The 22,674-nt window shown below is 45.6% G+C and overlaps 1 protein-coding gene across 1 annotated transcript; it reads right to left on the bottom strand.

The window, feature by feature from the left end:
• Positions 1-16,350: 16,350 nt before the first annotated feature.
• LOC121281551 (octopamine receptor-like) lies at positions 16,351-21,128 on the bottom strand. Its single transcript, XM_041194510.1, has 3 exons — positions 20,967-21,128; positions 19,052-19,228; positions 16,351-17,605 (listed from the first exon to the last, which is right to left on the bottom strand). The coding sequence occupies exons 1-3, from the start codon at positions 21,080-21,082 to the stop codon at positions 16,948-16,950; spliced, it is 951 nt and encodes a 316-aa protein (XP_041050444.1). The 5' UTR covers positions 21,083-21,128; the 3' UTR covers positions 16,351-16,947.
• Positions 21,129-22,674: the final 1,546 nt, after the last annotated feature.

The raw sequence follows: 22,674 nt of genomic DNA, 5'->3' as shown, positions 1-22,674 counted from the left end.
AGCTGATTCGTCAGTACAGTCACATTATCCACAAAGCCATATGAAAGGTTTCACTGATAATCACTACAAGGCCGGAACACTGGCTTTGAATGCTTGTGCCCAATTGGTGTGGGTGGGAAAAAAATAAGTTATGGCAGTCTATAAAACCCTCCCACCTTTTCGCACAAGCCACTCAATTGACTGACATAAAGGTGGTCAAGGCCATAGACAGAGGATCTTGTCATGGCCTATCAGAGTGGTAATCAGGAAAGTGTGTGAAGATAAAATAATCCAAATTAATGGTAATGTACTGTTCCCTGGCCTGGCTATCTTTCTTCTAAGTTTTCACATGCTCTCCAATTTGAACCACACTAAGAAATCTTTTTCATAAAATGATTCAGAGAAAAAAAATTTAGATAGCTTTTGTTTTCTTAAATTCAAAGGAAAAACCAAGGTTTTGAAGGTGAAATTTTTAATTCACTCAGGATGATGTGATAGGCGGGTTATTTTCTACCCCAGAATTGGGTAACAAAGGTGGGTTAAGGATGGGTTGGTCTTTGGCTCCAGGTCCCATTGAATTGATATCGCACTTCATAACCAACCGAGACTGGGATTTCAGTAGGGCTCAGGGCCTGTGTAGGACTCTTAACCAGGGGGTCTCACCCGCTCTAAGGACCTCACCCCGTACTTGGTATCAATGACATGAAATAAACTATGGATAAAATTCAAAAACAGAATTACCTGGAAAAACTCAGCAGGTCTGGCAGCATTGGCGGAGAAGAAAAGAGTTGACGTTTCGAGTCCTCATGACCCTTCGACGGAACTGAGTGAATCCAAGAAAGGGGTGAAATATAAGCTGGTTTAAGGTGTGTGTGGGGGGTGGTGGTGTGGGTGGGGGGAGAGAAGTGGAGGTGGTTGGTATGGTTGTAGGGACAAACAAGCAGTGATAGAAGCAGATCATCAAAAGATGTCACAGACAACAGAACAAAAGAACACAGAGGTGTTAAAGTTGGTGATATTATCTAAACGAATGTGCTAATTAAGAATGGATGGTAGGGCACTCAAGGTATAGCTCTAGTGGGGGTGGGGGAGCATAAAAGATTTAAAAATATTTAAAAATAATGGAAATATGTGGGAAAAGAAAAATCTATATAATTTATTGGAAAAAACAAAAGGAAGGGGGAAGAAACAGAAAGGGGGTGGGGATGGAGGAGGGAGCTCAAGACCTAAAGTTGTTGAATTCAATATTCAGTCTGGAAGGCTGTAAAGTGCCTAGTCGGAAGATAAGGTGTTGTTCCTCCAGTTTGCGTTGGGCTTTTTCCCACCTATTTCCATTATTTTTAAATCTTTTATACTCCCCCCACCCCCACTAGAGTGATACCTTGAGTGCACTACCATCCATTCTTAATTAGCACATTCGTTTAGATAATATCACCAACTTTAACACCTATGTGTTCTTTTGTTCTGTTGTCTGTGACATCTTTTGATGATCTGCTTCTATCACTGCTTGTTTATCCCTACAACCACACCAACCCCCTCCACTTCTCTCCCCCCACCCAAACCCCGCCCCCCCCACCCCAACCACCCCCCCCCACCCCCCCCCCCCCACACTCACCTTAAACCAGCTTATATTTCACCCCTTTCTTGGATTCACTCAGTTCTGTCGAAGGGTCATGAGGACTCGAAACGTCAACTCTTTTCTTCTCCGCCGATGCTGCCAGACCTGCCGAGTTTTTCCAGGTAATTCTGTTTTTGTTTTGGATTTCCAGCATCCGCAGTTTTTTTTGTTTTTATCTCTGTGTTTAATTGACTGCCACTGCTCTTCAAGAAATGCCTAACTCCTTGAAGAAGTTCTGTTCGTCTCTGCGACAAGATTTCCGTATCTCTCTTTTGCCTTGCTCACCTTCATTGCTTTCCTTGTCTGACAAGGTGTTTACTAAAACCCGCTTTCACAGCCATATCTCCTTTCTCGGTGACTGTCTCCGTCTCCGACTTACCCCATGTGGATTTCAACTGAAATTCCACCCCTCATGTTTCGAACCCACCCAGGATTACAGGTATCTCCGGGACATAAAACATTTCTCGGACTGCTGTTCCCATCACATTCTGAAATCCACACTCACTGCCATGCGACGCCATATGAACACACTCGACCTCTCCCTCCAGCAGCACCGCCATACCCTTTTTCAAAGCTGCGCGTGCCCCCAGTTTCATTTTATTCTTCGTCTCATCCGACACCTCAACAAGAAACTTTTTCTCTTTCTCTCAAGTGCTAAGGAACGCAAGCTCCAACAACTCAACACCAACACCCATCTAAGACCCTCCAGCCCTGCCTGTCCCTCCGTCCCCACCCCATCTTCCAATCCCAGCCCCAGCCGTGTATTCACTATACCCCCTGATCTTCCCCTCTCCGATGCTGAACATTCAGTGCTCAGCAAAGGACTTAGTTTCATACCCTTACGCCCTCACCTCAATGAATTTCGGGCTCGGCATGATGCTGAACTCTTCTTCCGCCGTCTTCGTCTCCGGGCTCACTTCTTTGGGCAGGAATCCTCTCCCCGTTCAACGGATCCTTTCACCCACCTCCAGTATTCTCCCTCCACCTGGACCCCTCCCTCTGGATTCTTACCTTCTCTTGATCTTTTCATTGAGAACTGTCAGCGCGACATTAGTCGTCTCAATTTCTCTGCTCCTCTCACCCATTCTAATCTCTCTCTCTCTGAACTTACTGCAATCCATTCTCTCAGGTCCAACCCTGACATTGTCATCAAACCCGCTGATAAGTGTGGTGCTGTTGTTGTCTGGCGCACTGACTTCTACCTCACGGAGGTTGAGCGTCAACTCGCAGACACTTCCTCCTACCTCTCCCTGGACCATGACCCCACCACTGAACATCAAGCCATTGTTTCCAGGACTGTCACTGACCTCATCTCCTCTGGAGATCTTCCTCCCACAGCTTCCAACCTGATAGTCACCCAACCTCGGACGGCCCGCTTCTACCTCTTACCCAAAATCCACAAACAGAACTGTCCCGGTAGACCGATCGTGTCAGCTTGCTCCTGCCCCACAGAACTCATTACTCGTTATCTTGACTCCCTTCTCTCTCCCCTTGTCCAGTCCCTTCCCACCTACATCCGTGATTCCTCTGACACCTTACGTCACATCAACAATTTCCAGTTCCCTGGCCCCAACCGCTTCCTCTTCACCATGGACGTCCAATCCCTCTACACCTCCATCCCCCACCAGGATGGTCTGAGGGCCCTTAGCTTCTTCCTCGAACAGAGGCCCGAACAATCCCCATCCACCACTACTCTCCTCCGTCTGGCTGAACTTGTTCTCACACTGAACAATTTTTCCTTCAACTCCTCTCACTTCCTCCAAATAAAAGGTGTGGCTATGGGTACCCGCATGGGCCCCAGCTATGCCTGTCTCTTTATGGGGTATGTGGAACATTCCTTGTTCCAGTCCTACTCTGGCCCCCTTCCACAACTCTTTCTCCGGTACATCGATGATTACTTCGGTGCTGCTTCATGCTCTCGTTGGGACTTGGAAAAATTTATTAATTTTGCTTCCAATCTCCACCCCTCCATCATTTTCACGTGATCCATTTCTGACACTTCCCTTCCCTTCCTTGACCTCGTTGTCTCAATCTCTGGTGATAGACTGTCCACCAATATCCATTACAAACCTACCGACTCCCACAGCTACCTTGACTACAGCTCCTCACACCCCGCTTCCTGTAAGGACTCCATCCCATTCTCTCAGTTCCTTCGCCTCCGTCGCATCTGTTCCGATGATGCTACCTTCAAAAACAGTCCCTCTGACATGTCCTCCTTCTTCCTTAACCGAGGTTTTCCACCCACGGTCGTTGACAGGGACCTCAACTGTGTCCGGCCCATCTCCCGCACATCCACCCTCACGCCTTCTCCTCCCTCCCAGAAACATGATAGGGTCCCCCTTGTCCTCACTTATCACCCCACCAGCCTCTGCATTCAAAGGATCATCCTCCGCCATTTCCGCCAACTCCAGCATGATGCCACCACCAAACACATCTTCCCTTCACCCACCCATCAGCATTCCGTAGGGGTCATTCCCTCCAGGACACCCTGGTCCACTCCTCCATCACCCCCTACTCCTCAACCCCCTCCTATGGCACCACCCCATGCCCACGCAAAAGATGTAACACCTGCCCCTTCACTTCCTCTCTCCTCACCGTCCAAGGGCCCAAACACTCCTTTCAAGTGAAGCAGCGTTTCACTTGCATTTCCCCCAACTTAGTCTACTGCATTCGTTGCTCCCAATGTGGTCTCCTCTACATTGGAGAGACCAAACATAAACTGGGCGACCGCTTTGCGGAACACCTGCAGTCTGTCCGCAAGAATTACCCAAACCTCCCTGTCGCTTGCCATTTTAACACTCCACCCTGCTCTCTTGCCCACATGTCTGTCCTTGGCTTGCTGCATTGTTCCAGTGAAGCCCAACGCAAACTGGAGGAACAACACCTCATCTTCTGACTAGGCACTTTACAGCCTTCTGGACTGAATATTGAATTCAACAACTTTAGGTCTTGAGCCACCTCCTCCATCCCCACCCCCTTTCTGTTTCTTCCCCCTTCCTTTTGTTTTTTTCCAATAAATTATATAGATTTTTCTTTTCCCACCTATTTCCATTATTTTTAAATATTTATAAATTTTTTATGCTCCCCCCACCCCCACTAGAGCTATACCTTGAGTGCACTACCATCCATTCTTAATTAGCACATTCGTTTAGATAATATCACCAACTTTAACACCTATGTGCTCTTTTGTTCTGTTGTCTGTGACATCTTTTGATGATCTGCTTCTATCACTGCTTGTTTGTCCCTACAACCACACCAACGACCTCCACTTCTCTCCCCCCACCCAAACCACCGCCCCCCACCACCACCAACCACCACCCACCCCCCCCACCCCCGCCCCCCCACACACACACCTTAAACCAGCTTATATTTCACCCCTTTCTTGGATTCACTCAGTTCTGTCGAAGGGTCATGAGGACTCGAAACGTCAACTCTTTTCTTCTCCGTCGATGCTGCCAGACCTGCTGAGTTTTTCCAGGTAATTCTGTTTTTGTTTTGGATTTCCAGCATCCGCAGTTTTTTTTGTTTTTATCTCTGTGTTTAATTGACTGCCACTGCTCTTCAAGAAATGCCTAACTCCTTGAAGAAGTTCTGTTCGTCTCTGCGACAAGATTTCCGTATCTCTCTTTTGCCTTGCTCACCTTCATTGCTTTCCTTGTTTGACAAGGTGTTTACTAAAACCCGCTTTCACAGCCATATCTCCTTTCTCGGTGACTGTCTCCGTCTCCGACTTACCCCATGTGGATTTCAACTGAAATTCCACCCCTCATGTTTCGAACCCACCCAGGATTACAGGTATCTCCGGGACATAAAACATTTCTCGGACTGCTGTTCCCATCACATTCTGAAATCCACACTCACTGCCATGCGACGCCATATGAACACACTCGACCTCTCCCTCCAGCAGCACCGCCATACCCTTTTTCAAAGCTGTGCGTGCCCCCAGTTTCATTTTATTCTTCGTCTCATCTGACACCTCAACAAGAAACTTTTTCTCTTTCTCTCAAGTGCTAAGGAACGCAAGCTCCAACAACTCATCGACACCAACACCCATCTAGGACCCTCCAGCCCTGCCTGTCCCTCCGTTCCCACCCCATCTTCCAATCCCAGCCCCAGCCGTGTATTCACTATACCCCCTGATCTTCCCCTCTCCGATGCTGAACATTCAGTGCTCAGCAAAGGACTTAGTTTCATACCCTTACGCCCTCACCTCAATGAATTTCGGGCTCGGCATGATGCTGAACTCTTCTTCCGCCGTCTTCGTCTCCGGGCTCACTTCTTTGGGCAGGAATCCTCTCCCCGTTCAACGGATCCTTTCACCCACCTCCAGTATTCACCCACCCTCCACCTGGACCCCTCCCTCTGGATTCTTACCTTCTCTTGATCTTTTCATTGAGAACTGTCAGCGCGACATTAGTCGTCTCAATTTCTCTGCTCCTCTCACCCATTCTAATCTCTCTCTCTCTGAACTTACTGCAATCCATTCTCTCAGGTCCAACCCTGACATTGTCATCAAACCCGCTGATAAGTGTGGTGCTGTTGTTGTCTGGCGCACTGACCTCTACCTCACGGAGGTTGAGCGTCAACTCGCAGACACTTCCTCCTACCTCTCCCTGGACCATGACCCCACCACTGAACATCAAGCCATTGTTTCCAGGACTGTCACTGACCTCATCTCCTCTGGAGATCTTCCTCCCACAGCTTCCAACCTGATAGTCACCCAACCTCGGACGGCCCGCTTCTACCTCTTACCCAAAATCCACAAACAGAACTGTCCCGGTAGACCGATCGTGTCAGCTTGCTCCTGCCCCACAGAACTCATTACTCGTTATCTTGACTCCCTTCTCTCTCCCCTTGTCCAGTCCCTTCCCACCTACATCCGTGATTCCTCTGACATCTTACGTCACATCAACAATTTCCAGTTCCCTGGCCCCAACCGCTTCCTCTTCACCATGGACGTCCAATCCCTCTACACCTCCATCCCCCACCAGGATGGTCTGAGGGCCCTTAGCTTCTTCCTCGAACAGAGGCCCGAACAATCCCCATCCACCACTACTCTCCTCCGTCTGGCTGAACTTGTTCTCACACTGAAAAATTTTTCCTTCAACTCCTCTCACTTCCTCCAAATAAAAGGTGTGGCTATGGGTACCCGCATGGGCCCCAGCTATGCCTGTCTCTTTATGGGGTATGTGGAACATTCCTTGTTCCAGTCCTACTCTGGCCCCCTTCCTCAACTCTTTCTCCGGTACATCGATGATTACTTCGGTGCTGCTTCATGCTCTCGTTGGGACTTGGAAAAATTTATTAATTTTGCTTCCAATCTCCACCCCTCCATCATTTTCACGTGATCCATTTCTGACACTTCCCTTCCCTTCCTTGACCTCGTTGTCTCAATCTCTGGTGATAGACTGTCCACCAATATCCATTACAAACCTACCGACTCCCACAGCTACCTTGACTACAGCTCCTCACACCCCGCTTCCTGTAAGGACTCCATCCCATTCTCTCAGTTCCTTCGCCTCCGTCGCATCTGTTCCGATGATGCTACCTTCAAAAACAGTCCCTCTGACATGTCCTCCTTCTTCCTTAACCGAGGTTTTCCACCCACGGTCGTTGACAGGGACCTCCACTGTGTCCGGCCCATCTCCCGCACATCCACCCTCACGCCTTCTCCTCCCTCCCAGAAACATGATAGGGTCCCCCTTGTCCTCACTTATCACCCCACCAGCCTCTGCATTCAAAGGATCATCCTCCGCCATTTCCGCCAACTCCAGCATGATGCCACCACCAAACACATCTTCCCTTCACCCACCCATCAGCATTCCGTAGGGGTCATTCCCTCCAGGACACCCTGGTCCACTCCTCCATCACCCCCTACTCCTCAACCCCCTCCTATGGCACCACCCCATGCCCACGCAAAAGATGTAACACCTGCCCCTTCACTTCCTCTCTCCTCACCGTCCAAGGGCCCAAACACTCCTTTCAAGTGAAGCAGCGTTTCACTTGCATTTCCCCCAACTTAGTCTACTGCATTCGTTGCTCCCAATGTGGTCTCCTCTACATTGGAGAGACCAAACATAAACTGGGCGACCGCTTTGCAGAACACCTGCAGTCTGTCCGCAAGAATTACCCAAACCTCCCTGTCGCTTGCCATTTTAACACTCCACCCTGCTCTCTTGCCCACATGTCTGTCCTTGGCTTGCTGCATTGTTCCAGTGAAGCCCAACGCAAACTGGAGGAACAACACCTCATCTTCTGACTAGGCACTTTACAGCCTTCTGGACTGAATATTGAATTCAACAACTTTAGGGCTTGAGCCCCCTCCTCCATCCCCACCCCCTTTCTGTTTCTTCCCCCTTCCTTTTGTTTTTTTCCAATAAATTATATAGATTTTTCTTTTCCCACCTATTTCCATTATTTTTAAATATTTATAAATTTTTTATGCTCCCCCCCACCCCCACTAGAGCTATACCTTGAGTGCACTACCATCCATTCTTAATTAGCACATTCGTTTAGATAATATCACCAACTTTAACACCTATGTGCTCTTTTGTTCTGTTGTCTGTGACATCTTTTGATGATCTGCTTCTATCACTGCTTGTTTGTCCCTACAACCACACCAACCACCTCCACTTCTCTCCCCCCACCCAAACCACCGCCCCCCACCACCACCAACCACCCCCCCCCCCCCCGCCCCCCCACACACACACCTTAAACCAGCTTATATTTCACCCCTTTCTTGGATTCACTCAGTTCTGTCGAAGGGTCATGAGGACTTGAAACGTCAACTCTTTTCTTCTCCGTCGATGCTGCCAGACCTGCTGAGTTTTTCCAGGTAATTCTGTTTTTGTTTTGGATTTCCAGCATCCGCAGTTTTTTTGTTTTTATGGATACAATTCCCACTTTATGTGTAAAGCTTTTATTAACCCATGAAGCAATAATATATACTTACAACACCAGTTGCTTAGTAAGACCCACATGCAGGAGCTCCTTCACTGGTAGCTGGTACCTTGAACAAATTCCTCCACACAACTTTCTGTGACAAATCAGCAATGTCCTTGGAAGCTGTGGTTTTATACCCCTTTCTGACTCTGGTCTCTCGCCATATAAAGTAATGTCTGAACTCATGTCACCTGATTGGATTATCAATCCCACCCTGACCATGCAAAGATGCACGTGATCATTTCCTGCTCTCAGCAGGAAGTGTCTCCAGGTACTTGCCAGCAATTGATATGATTTACATATCTTAGTAAGGCAGGAAGAAAGCCATGCACACTAACCCACGAGACCATTGTCTAGGTTAATTTCAGTAATCAGTGTCTGGTGGTGAGCCAACGCCGCAGTAGCATGTCCTGATATGTCTGTCTGTGTATTCTTGTCCAGTCTTTTTTTTTTTAAAGTTCCATATAAGCCTCAGAGTTGATGCCTTCAGGAAGAAATCTTCTCCCTTCATCCAATGTCCTCCACACTCCATGTTCCTGCCACCTGGTTCTGAACTCAGGATGTTAGTCCACCTCACAACTGGTTAAATTTTCAGACAGGTATTAAGATAATACATATTAAAAAGAAACAAAGGGAGGCCTCACAGCATCACAGAACTAGACAAAACGTCAAAATGCCTTACAGCATCCATTCTTCAGTGTATTATTTCACCTACGAACACAAACACGCTTGCGAATCAAAATCATTCACCTCATTCCGTCCCATCAGTAATATTTTCGCCCACTGTTCTTCTCTCCTACATTTGTGTCAACAATATAGATTATACAACAATAATTGATTGTACAACAACCAGTACATGAGATATAATTCATACCCAAGGGTGTATTGTGAGGCTAAGACTAAGGTCCCACCAGTGGCAATCATCACCATCATGTCTGGTATTTCTATCTTCATTTCCCTCTTCTGTTACTGAAGGGTATAAAAGTGTTTGTTGAAAGTGTTAATCCTCTGTAACAGTACTATAAAATATTTGGGCAACGGGGGTAAATCATACCCAAAATGGGCAACATACTCAAGTAGCTGTCCTTTCAAGGCATCCCTTACAGTAATATTTACCTGTCCATGAGCATAAACATTCAATAATAACCGTGCACCTAGTCTAACAGGTTGAACTGGGGTAAAACTAAAAGTCCCGTTCAGAATAGGACAGATCAGGTCCCCGTACTGCTATTCCGGCGTGCAGTTGGGTTACAATATTCCTTTGTTTGTCTCATGTGTATGGAACTCTGCTCCCCAGGTCACCGTGATTATGCAGTTGGACCCTTCCCGATCCCAAGATGGCAAACAAATGAAGATCTTGCATTTACATAGTGCACTTGGTAACCTTAGGATATTCCAAAGTGCTTTGCAGCCAATTAAGTACTTTTGAAGTATAGTCACTGCTGAATGTAGCAAATATGGTAGCAAATTGGTGCACAACAAGCTCCCACCAAGATCAGTGAGACCATGATCACATAATCTGTTTTAGTGATGTTGACTGAGGGATAAACAGTGGTCAGCGCGTTGGGAAGAACCTTTTGCTCTACTTCACATGCCATGGCATCTTTTGCATCCTGAGAAGGCAGGTCGAGCCTCAGTTTAACATCCCATGCAAATGTTGTCGCTCTGACTGTGTAGCACTCCCTTAGTTCTGCACCAAAATCTTAGCCTGGATTATCTATTCACGGCCCTGGAGTTGGACTTGAACCCCATAACCTTCTGATTTAGAGAAGATACCGACTGAGCGACAGCTGACATCAAGGTTGGGATTTTACAGGAGAGTGGTGGCCATGTCCACTGGCTCTGAAGTCAAGAGCAATCCTGCCTGGGCAGATTCTGAGCCCCAAATAGACTTTATGACTTTATTTCTGTCAGGCAGCTAATGAGCTGCCATTGGGGCTGCTGTATCCTGAAGGTACGGCTTCCTAAACCGTGGATTGCGACACCCCCAGAAGGGTCGCATGACAAGATTTTGGGGTTGCAAGGTCTGATGAAGCAATAGCTGCTATGGAGCTCAGACTGATTTCCGACAGCTGAAAAGCCCTTTTAAATCCTCACATTATTTTTTCTTGATGGGTGCGGCCTTATGGACAGCCCTCTGAGGCCTGATTGCTGCTGCAAAAAAAAAGCCTTTGAAAATGTAGGTGTCCCAGAGGGGCAGCAAAGGCTCAGGTGACGGATCTCGAAGGCTCTGGAGAGAGATGGTGAAGGCTCAGGAGAGGGGAGGAAATGGTCTGGAGAGAGGCAGCTAAGGCTCTGGGGAGGGAGAGGGCTAGGGGAAAGAGCGATGGGAGCTTGGGGGAGAGACGGTGAGGGCTCTGTGGGAGTGCGGAGAGGAGTCTAGGGAAGGACTGGTGATGGCTGGGGTAGGGGCAGTGAGAGGGCCTGAGGGAGGGGTGGTGAGGGCTTGGGGGAGGGGCACTGAAGGCTTGGGGAGCAGAGATGAGGGGTCCAGGGAGGGGCAGCGAGAGCTCAGAAAGGGCTAGTGAGGGCCCTGGGAAGGGGTGGTGAGGGCTCAACTGAGGATGGTGAGGAGTTGGGGAGGGCATGCACAAGATATAATGGAGGGAGCGGGGCAGTGGCAGACAGTACGGCCCCCAGAGCTGCAGGCAGTAAGAGGCGGAGATAGAGTGATTGACACGGTGTGTGATGACATCAAATGTGCAGGCACGCACTGTGTTGGCACTGGCAATGGCTGCACACCAACAATATTTGTGGTGGAAGAAACTACTTGCATCAGCGGACAGAGTGTGAGTTGAGGGTGCATGTGCAAAGGCACCTGGCAGATCGATATCAGGAATTACTTGCGTTAATAAATGAGCATGATGTCAGCACTCACCAATGCTTGTGGAGTTCTTAAAGGAGTTCCAGCTATCCCCTCAAGGTGAAAGAATTTGGACTTGGTAATGATTTTGGCTTTGGGGAATCATCTGATTTGGGTCATATTATGTTACTTGGCCACTGTACACCTCGCACCATTTTCATTTCCACTCAAGTCCATGGCATTGAAAATTGGATAAGATGTATAATGAAATCAATGAGGCCCATTTTATCCTATTTCTCGTAGTTACAATTACCTCAACTTAGTTCTTGATATAGCCTAATCCAAACAAACCCTCACATCCCACCACCCACCCCCTCAAGCTTTACAATGCACTTTTTGCTTCAGTCTTTAGTCCTTGCAGTCTCTATTCTGCCTCTCCAATTAATGATGACAATATGTTCCGATGTGCTAGCATCAATTGCCCTCTGAGCATTCGTTCTTCCTGTGAGATTCTGGGTGATAATAATGATATTCAATCACAACACAGCCAGTTCCTGTTCTCATCCAAATTTCACGTCTCAACAATTTTGAAAAGGGGCTCGCTGGATAAGAATGGGAACAGCCAGTCTATTTCTTATCTGCCTCCTCTCCCCCATCCAGTGACAATGAGGCAAATCTGTTACACCCAGCTAGAACCAGGAAGCACAGCACAGGCACAGGACTGGCACTGTTTGAGTTCCCATGGCTCAGGCATCTCACTAGCTGAGCTATCGGAGGAACTCTTTTATCTCACAGAATCACAGAATCTTAACGGCACAGAGGGAGGCCATCGGCCCATCATATCTGCACCGGCTCTTCAAATGAACATTATGCCCTAGTGCCACTGCCCTGCTTTTTCCCTGTACCCTTGCACATTCTTTCTATTCAAATAATCATCTAATGTCCTCTTGAATGCCTCAATTGAACCTGCCTCCACTACACTTTCAGGCAGTGCATTCCAGACTCGAACCATTCTTTGTGTGAAAAAGCTTTTTCTAACATCACACATGCTTCTTATGCAAATCACTTCAAATCTGTGCCCTCTCGTTCTTGATCTTTTTACGGGTGGGAACAGCTTCTCCATATCTACACCATCTAGCTCCCTCATGATTTTGAACATCTCTATAAAATCTCCTCTCAGTCTTCTTCTCTCCAAGGAGAACAGTCTCCATTTCTCCAATCTATCCTCATAGCTGAAGTTTCTCATCCCTAGAACCATTCTTGTAAACCTCTTCTGCACCCTCTCCAATGTGTTCACATCCTTTCTATAATATGGTACCAGAACCGTACACAATATTCCAGCAGAGGTCTAACGAGGGTCTCATATAAATTGAGCATAACCTCCCTGCTCTTGTAGTCTATGTCCCTATTAAAAAAAACCCGGATGCTATATGCTTTGTTAACGGCTCTCTCCACCTGTCCTGCCACCCTCAATGGTCTATGCACATATACACTCAAGTCTTTCTGCTCCTGCACCCCATTCAAAATTTCACCCCTTATTTTATATGGTCTGTCTATGTTCCCCCTACCAAAATGTATCACCTCACATTTCTCTGCATTGGACTTCATCTGCCACCTATCTGCCCAATGCACCAACTTGTCTTTGTCCTCTTGAATTTCCACACCATCCTCCTCGCGGGTCACAATGCTCCCAAGCTTCATATCATCCGCAAAGTTTGAAATTGCCCCCTGCACACCAAGATCTAGATCATTAATATATATCAGGAAAAGCAAGGGTCCCAATACCGACCCCTAGGGAACTCCATTACAAACCTTCCTCCAGCCTGAAAAATATCCATTGACCATTACTCTCTGCTTCCTAATTTTCAGCCAATTTTGTATCCACGTTGCTACTGTCCCCTTTATTCCACGAGCAATAACTTTTCTCACGAGTTAGTTGTGTGGCACTGATCAAATGCCTTTTGAAAGTCCATATACACCATATCAGCAGCATTACCCTCATCAACATTTTCAGTTACCTCTTCAATAAACTCCAGCAAGCTAATTAAACATGACTTCTCCTTTAAAAATCCATGCTGACTCTTCCTTATCAACCTGTATTTTTCCATGTGACGATTAATTCTATCCCAAATAATTGTTTCTAGAATCCTGTCCATCGCTGAAGTTAAACTGACTGGTCTGTAATTGCTGGGCTTTTATCCTTACAACATTATTTTGAGCAAGGGTGTAATGTTTGCGTAATCTCAGTTTTGCTAAGATCTGAAATAATAAAGATTCATAGGGCCAACTAAATGCAATCTTGAATCAGCAAAATCAAGAATGATTTAATCACCGTGGTAACCTATTGCTTGCTAAACCCAGTAAGTTGCTGTGAAAAGAACACTAACTTGTCAAATGTGATCCTTTCAATAGAGTGCTTATATTTCCCTACTCTCTTGGGCGTAGTTATGTTGCTGGACTCGTAATCCAGAGAACCAGAACTCATATCCTACCATGGCAATTTAAGACTTCATATTCAGCTTTTAAAACCACTTTGGAAATAAAAAAGCTGGGGAGGATTTTTGATCTGAGATGGAGGTGGGGTTCGAGGGGGGGGGGGTTGCTGGTGTGTAATTCCATGCCATCAGCTGGCATATGGGATTTACAGCATCACCCCACTCCCCCTGCAGCACCCTACTCGCCCTGCAAAGCCATTTGTTTACCAGCATCATGACCCTATCCATCCTCCCCAGCCTAAGCCATTTTGCTAGAGATGGCAGGAAACCAATGAAGCTAATTAAAATTAACGCAATGGATTAGAGTCTGATTGGTGGGCTCCCTGCGGTGTTGGCAGCAGGGCTGCTGCCTTGGGGCGCAGAGAGGGCAACCAGTCTGCCAGGAAGATTCTGAGTTCCCCCCACCACCACCCCCACCCACACTCCCCACCACTGCCTATCTGGCCACAGCTCTGGCCGCAGAGGGATTTGCCCTGCACAATGATAGCCTCCAAGAAGGGAAAAAAAAAACAGTTGAAAATTAAAGAAAGACTTGCATTTAGATAGCACTTTTCACAACCACCAGAATTCCCAAAGCATTTTACAGGCAATGAGGTATTCTTATTTTACTGTTATTATGTAGGAAACGCAACAGCTTATATGCACACAGCAAATTCCCATAGCCAGCAATATGTGAATGACCAGATAATCTGTTTTTGTGATAATGTTTGAGGGATAAACATTGTCCAGGACACAGGATCTTTTATATCCACCTCAGCAACTAGATGGGGCCTTGGTTTAATATCTCATCTGAAAGATGGCACCTACCGACGGTGCAGTCCTCCCTCAGCACACCTCTGGAAAGTCAGTCTTGATTTTTAGGCCCAAGGTTTGGTGTGGGACTGAACCTGGAGATTTAGGGTCAAGTGTACTATCTACTGAGCCATGGCTGACACTATAGGCCTGCTGTACAAAACACACTGGATTGCTAATGTCCTTTAGGGAAAGAAACCTACTATCCTTATCTGATCAAGCCTACCTGTAACTGCAGTCATACTCCAGCGTAGATAATTGCTTTCTGAACTGGCCCAATATGCCATTTGGCTGTGTCAAACTGCTACTGGGCAATCAAAGATAGGAAGTAAATGCCAACTGTGCCATTGATGCCCACATCCCAAGAATTAATTGTTTAAAATGTGTTAGTTTGTATAACTAGAAACACTTGCTGTTTACTTCAAACTGTTAAAAGCTGCTGAATAATTAATATAACTTTAGATCCTTTTTTAACTGACATATTTGACAATGAATAATTTACAACATTACAAAATACTGGTGCTACGGTGATGCTGGGAACATTCTGGAGGTGGCCTATCAGAGAAGAAATTGAATACTGGGTAACTGGATCATAAAAGTGAAAATGTATTTTTGTCATAAATTATCCATTGTTCGTTAACACATTTTTACCATGTTAGTTAAAAAGCGTATCAAGTTATACTAGTTCATTAGCAGTTTTTAATAGTGTGAAATAAGCAATGTGTGTTTCTATTTTTATAAAACAACACATTTGAAACAATCAATTCTTCGGATGCTGGCAAAGCTGGCATTTAGTTCATGTCTCTAGGCACCCAATATAATTAAATCACATGCTGGTCAGTTCAGAAAGCAGTCTCCCACATTAGAGTGGAATTGGAGTCACATGTATGCTAAATCGGATAGGGACAGTAGGTTTCTTTATGAAAGGACATGTGTTAACCAGTCGGGTCTTTATGACAACCCAATAGCTTCATGGTCACTTTTCCTGATATCAGCTGTTTATTTCCCAGATATTTTAAAAATGGAATTCAGATACCCAGACTACCATGGTTAGTTTTTAGTATAAGGCCTGTTGTATCATAGTCCCGCAGCATATAGCGGGTGTATTAGTGTTCATGAAATTAGTCTTCAATAGGCAGTGGCCAGTACGCCAACTGATTGAAGTTTCCCAAAGTCTCCATCCTCTGACTGTTATGAACAGCGTAACCAGCTGAGTGAAACCGCCTGAAACCTCCATTGGCTGGCCACGTGGTTAACAATTACAGGGGCCTATCAGAAAGTGGAGATTTGGGGCAGCCTCAATCAGCTGTTTGTGCTGTGTGCATTTGTATTTACATTGTGAGAAGCTTCCTGCCAGTTCTCACCATGTTGCTTGACGGCTGCGATCATGCCGTTACTTAATTGAAGGCGATTCCATGAATAATGAAGCTGGAGTCATATGTGGGCAACTTCAGCTGACCTGCATGAAACAGCTGTGTGTTCAGTATGTTTAATCTGTGCAATTAATGTGCATGGCGATGATAAATTGTTTAGGTGATGCGCCCAGTATCGGCAGCTGCTGAGCATGGACAGCGTATGTGGTGGGATCCATACTGCTTATCTTGAACTTGGCTGAGATCAGCTAATTCAGCACACACCAGTGTTACGGCCTGGGGCTTTGTCTGTGAATGGCCCTGTTCCACACCAGAGCAATGAACTTAGCAAGTGAAACATCAGGAAAAGTGTGTGAGACAGCTTCTTTACCGGGGCCTTGGTGTTATGTTTAGCTTTAAGGATCACTTTACAGCCAACATTTGATGCAAGAAATCTTTGAAGAACAAAGTACATTTATGAGTACAGCCCAAATCCATTATATATTGTCAGTGTCGACGGTTCAATGGTGGCACTCATGTTTCCCAGTCAGTTAGTCAAGGGCTCATAGTCCCACTTCAAGAAGTTAAGCCAGAGGCTTGAGCACATGATCTGAAGTCTCAGTCTGAAGGAGTTCTGCACTGTTGGAAGTGCTGTCTTTAAGATGAGGCATTAAACCGAGGCCCCATTTGTCCCCTCTTGCGGTAACAAAAGATCCCACAGCACTATGTTGAACAAGGGCGTTGGAATTCTCTCCAGGATCCCAGGTGGTATTCATCCCTCAACCAACATTACTAAAACAGACAACCTAGCTTTTACCACAGTGCAGTTTGTGGGAACATGCTATATGCAAATGGCTGCTATGTTTCCTAAATTACAATGATTACACTTCAAAAGTACTTTAGTAGCTGCATGCTTTGAGAAGTCCTAAGGCAGGTGAAAGGGACTGTGTTTTCTGCTCCATGTTGTTATTGGCAACTATCCATGCTTTTTACACTGCATTCTGCACCCTGAACAGTTTTGGTGAAGGTCACTATGGAAACCATATCATCTCCGATGTCGACCCGTACCCTCCAGCGCCGGCAGACCAACATTTTCTTCAAGGCTCGTTGAAAATCCCGGTTGAGGAAGGCATAGAGCAGGGGGTTGATGGTGGAATTGCAATATCCGAACCAGGTGATGACTTTAAATACAGAGTTAATGGTGGCACTGTTAAGCTGTGAGCCACCGACAGCGATGCAGATGTTGAAGGCAAAGTAGGGGAGCCAGCACAGCACAAAGACCGATATGATGATACTCATGGTCCTGGTGGCCTTGTGCTCCAGCTGTAGGTTATCTTGCCGCCTGCTGTCGGGATGATAGTGGAGGTCGAGGGTTTGCGACGTAACTCGTACTGCCTTCAGGCGGGAGGCTCGGTATATGAAGAAGTACATGGTGCACATGATCAGGAAAGGGATGTAGAAGGCCAGTGCAGAGGCCACAATCGCGAAGATCCTGTTGGTGACGAACACGCACTTCATGTTGCTGTCAAAGTCCACGCCCGGGATTTCGTTCCAACCCTGCATCACAGGGAGGAATGAAATCAGGGAAGAGTAGACCCAGATGGCGATGGTAATGGCAATGCACCTGTGGGAATGGAGGGAAAATTAAAATCGCATAGGAATCAGGCGTCAGGGGCTGAATTTTTCCACAAAGTTGTTCTGCCACTGGAAATAAAAGCAGAGCTCGACCCTGATGGTTGGCAGGTCCCTGGGTAGGATTTTTCTGCAATGCCAAGTTAAGAGGTCACTGCTGGGATTGGAATCCAGTTGAGGATGGCAACCCGCCTCTCTGAGCTGTCGGCCCAATCAGAGGGCAGATGGCGCTGAGGCTCAGCAGCAGCATCATTACAGCTTGCCACTGCTGAGGCTGGAGGATGAAGGAGAGGACCCCTCCATGCTGAGGCACCCTCAAAGACAAAGGAAGTTGTTTTGAACGCCGAGCCTGGGGTGGCGGGTACCTTCCATCGGCGGTGCGGTAGCAGCGAGGTTAATCATTGATGCAGGGGGGATCCTATTGGTGCTATGGACTGGCCACACCCTACACCAGGAACCCACTAGGAGACCGCCAAAGTTTATCTGGCAGTCTCACAATGCTTTGGCAGCCTCTCACTAACACATGTAAAATGCTGCAGGGAGTGGGAAGTACCTCTTAATTTTGCACTTAATTGGCAGTTGTCAGCCATGCCTCTGAGGGCCCTGTTGCTGGTAATACATTGTGGCAGAAGAAAGACATTGGACTCCCCTCCCAACACCTTCCACCGCTAATTTACCAGGCCTCCCATTTCCCACACTGTCTCCAAAGGGTTGGTAAAATCCAACCCCCAGTCTTATTAGCACAGAGAGTTGGTTCAGCATTAATAATCAGGTGTTTCAAAAAACCTTTGCTCAATCTGGGAGGCACCAGTTTCTAGGGGTGGTCTCACACTGCCTGCCTAAGTATGCATACAAAACTACAACATTGGTGCCGATTAGTTATATCAGTTCAGTTATTAACATGCTCACATTGCGGTCATAAGGTCATGGGTTCCAGTCTCACTCTGGTCAATTGGTGCTGTTCATAATCTAAGCTGACATATTCTTAGTGCCACAAACAGCGGCGTGATCATGACAAGATAATCTAAAAAATGGTGCTTTCAATAGTATAGCACTCCCTCAGCACTTCACAGTCTGCATTATGTGCTCAGGCTCCTGGAGTGAGACTTGAACCTGCAATTATCTGAATCTGACGTGACAGTGCTAACAACAGAGCCACAATTGTCCTGTGTCAAAAATAAAAAGTCACTGCCAATGTGCAGACCACGTTTGCTCAGAATTGATTCTTAAAAATATGTAAATCATTTTGTGAAGTGTTTTGAGGTGTTCCAACAGTGATAAAGATCCAAATGAATACAAGTCCTTATTCTAATAGAGCAATCTGAAAATTACTTTCTCATTGAATGAGGTGGTGTTTGATTCCCAGTCCTGTTTTACTCAGTAGAAGAGGATTTTGTGAATGAATGCCCCCTAAATAATGAGGCCTGGTGACCCTTACCTGCTGCGGGACATACGTTTGGGGTAGCGATAAGGAGTAGCCACAGAACAGTAACGGTCCAAGCTGATGAAACAGAGCGTCACGATGGAGGCTGTGCAAAACATCACATCAAATGAGATCCACACCTTGCAGAACAAACGGCCAAAGATCCAGATTCCAGTCACTTCATAGATTATGCTGAGCAAAGAAACAGATACCTTTAACCTGGGGTCTTCAAAGTGATGAAGAGTTTTGACAGTCAGTAATAAGGCTAGCAGCTGGACACAGGTTTGCAGGAGAATCAGAGGAGAGATAGGAACAAACCTTCTCTACACCTACCTTATTAAATCATAGAATCATATAAATTTACAGCACAGAAGGAGGCCTTTCAGCCCATCCTATCTGTGCTGGCTTTAAAAGAGTTACCCAGCCTAATCCAGCTCTTGGTCTGTAGCCCTCTAGGTTATAGCACTTCAAGTGCATATCCAAGTATATTTTAAAGGCAGTGAGAGTTTTTACATTTTGGCCTTGTATTGCAAACCCCCAACACCCTTTGGGTGAAACAATTGCTCCTCAACTCCCCTTTAATCCTTCTACCAATTACATTAGATCTGTACTGTCTAATTATTGACCTCTCTACTAAAGGGAATAGGTCCTTCCTATCCACTCCACCCAGGCCCCTCATCATTTTCTGCACTTCACAATTTCCTCGCAGCCTCCTCCCTTCCAAAGAAAACCCAACTATTCCAATCTTTCCTCAAAGCTAAAATTCTCCATCCCTGGCAACACCCTCGTAAATTTCATCTGTACCCTCTAGTGTAATCATGTCCTTCCTGTAATGCAGCAACTGACACTGTAGGCAATACTCTAGCTGTGGCCTAACTGGTGTTTTATACTGTTCTAGCATAATCTCCCTGCACTTATATTCTATGTCTTGGCAATTGAAGGGAGGTGTACATGTACCTTCTTAACCAGCTGACCTACCTGTCCTGCTACCTTCAGAAATCTGTGGATATGCACACCAAAGCCCCTCTGCTCCTTTACATTTCTTAGTATCCAACAATTTATTGTATATTCTCTTGTCTCATTTGTCCTCCCCAAATGCATTATCTCACATTTGCCTGGATTGAATTCCTTTTGCCACCTTCCTGCCCACCTGGTCCATCCATTGATGTCTTTCTGCAATCTCCAGCTTCCTTCCTCACTGTCAAGAACATGCCCAAATTTTATATCATCAACAAACTTCTTAATCATGCCACCTACAGTTAAGACAAAGATGAAGATCATTTTTTTGAATGCATTGAGAGAATGCATTACTGATTTGTAATGTTGGAATGCATTGCCTGAAAGGGTGGTGGAAACAGCTTCAATAATGACTTTCAAAAGAGAATTGGATATATTCTTGAAAAGAGAAAAAATTGTTGCAGAGCTATGGGAGAGAGTGAGGAAGTGGGACTAAGTGGATCCATCTTTCAAAGGGTTGGCATGGAAATGATGGGCTGAATGGCCACTTCTATGTTGTATGAATCTATGAAAACATGTGCTTGTTTCAAAGGAATCACTGTTGATATTAACATTGACACTTCACAGCTTTTTAAAATGTATTCTTTCACTGGAAGGCTAGCATTAGTTGCCCATCCCAAATTGTTCTTGAGCTAACGGGCTTGTGTAGCCATTTAAGAGTCAACCACATTTCTGTCCACAACTATGGATCCTCCTCTTACCAGATGTTTGTTTTTTTTTCAAGAACAATCAATGATAATTTCATGGTCTCCATTACTAAGACTAGCTTTTAATTCCTGATTTATTAATTGAATTCAAGTGCCACCAGCTGACATGGTGGGATTTGAACCCATATCCCCACAGCATTAGTCTAGGCTGTAGATTACTAGCCCAGTGACATTACTGCTATGCCATCATCTCAACTAGTACTTACCTAAAGGGCATGACCAGACACGCTACCAATAGATCTGCTGTCGCTAGGGATAGAATGAACATGTAGGTCAATGTTCTCAATTTCTTCTCCAAAGCAGGGCAAATAAACACCACCATGTTCCCCAGCAGTGTCACCAGGTCCACCGTGGTCAGTATGGTCCCAACCAGCACCTCTTGGTGGGAGATCTGGATGTGAGAGGCATTCCCAACTCCGAGAGAAGCCAAAGCAAACAGGCTGTGGTTGGAAGGATTGCTCACACTCCAAAGAGAACCCATGATTCATTTTCTACAAAAAAATTGGGGAAAAGAAATGCTTTAACAGAAAATTCATTCTGATATAAAATACAAAGAGCAGCAGAAACTAAAAGGACAATATGATAGTTCACTGTGATTATAAGTGAATGCTATTACTCTTACTAACACAATATTACTTGCAGATTCCTAATACATTATTACTAATATTATTGATGATTTCAATAAAAGATAAATCAAAGTAACGTTTTACTTACCCTGACGTATTGTTCAAATAACACATAAGGTGGATTATCTATGCTGCTAAAGTTATGTATAAAGATAGTCAAGAGTGCAAACTCCACTTAACTGGCTGATTTCTGAGAGTGTGAGGATGCAGTTCAATTTAAAAACATAGTGCCATATAAACCTGGGGTCTACTGAGAAAATTGTACATTAAAGCGGAGGAGCATTTATAGAGCAGAGTACTGCAAGGGAGCTGCAGTCCTCACCAATCAGAGTTGATCAGACAACAGGCAGTCATCTCCACTCACACTTGAAAAGCATTCCCCACCAATCAAGAGTTTAGGACGTCATTGCTGCAATAAAATCCACTTTAAGAGCTTGAATTTTCACGTATTGACAATGTACAGAAAGCAGGGCTGCATTCTAAACTGATCTGAATTGTGATTCACAGTAAAAAGGAACACAGCTGATCAGTGACGTCCTTTCAACAGACACAACCTTTGGGGAAACTGTGCTCACTGAAGTAGCAACTATATATGATATTATGTTGGTGTATTAGTTCTGAATAAGCTTGGAATCTTATACTGTTCAGATCATGAACCCACACATGAAACAATACAGCATCTACATTACTACGGTTTGGATGCTTTAGAGTCATTTCAAAGTTTACAAAAGAAAATAATTGCCTTTATATAGCACCTTTCCTGGCCTCAGGAAGCCCTGAAATGTTTTACAGCCAATTATGCAGTCATGAAACATAGCCACTATTTTGCAGTCAACAAGGTCCCACAAACAGCAAAGACATAGACAACCAAATCATCTGTTTTAGTGATGGAGCATGAGGGATAAGTATTAGAAGAAGAAGAACTCCCTTGCTCTTCTTTGAAATATGGCCCCATGGGATCTTCCATGTCTATCCCCAACAGCTCCCTGTCTCCTCAGTACTGCACTGGAAAGCCAGCCTGAATTACTTGCTTCAGTTTCTCGGCTTTCTTGTTGAGAGTTGAAAATGTATCGCTGACCCAAGGCTGACACATTATGGCGAAGAGCATGGAGTTGTTTCTGTTCTTCATGTTGATCTTGGAGTAATAAATAGTTTTGGCCAAGGAGAGGGAGCATTGACCTGGCATAAGGCAGTCAAACCAGATCTGTCAATGTAACAGCTGGGCACAGAGAATTTATTTAAATTTATTTTGATCTATTGTTTTATCTCCACCTTTTAGCCCATTTCG

Source organism: Carcharodon carcharias, chromosome 8 (assembly GCF_017639515.1).
Source record: "Carcharodon carcharias isolate sCarCar2 chromosome 8, sCarCar2.pri, whole genome shotgun sequence".
NCBI classification, from domain to species: Eukaryota; Metazoa; Chordata; class Chondrichthyes; order Lamniformes; family Lamnidae; genus Carcharodon; species Carcharodon carcharias.
The sequence above is the reverse complement of the archived record's forward strand: the minus strand, read 5'-3'. Positions and strand labels throughout refer to the sequence as shown.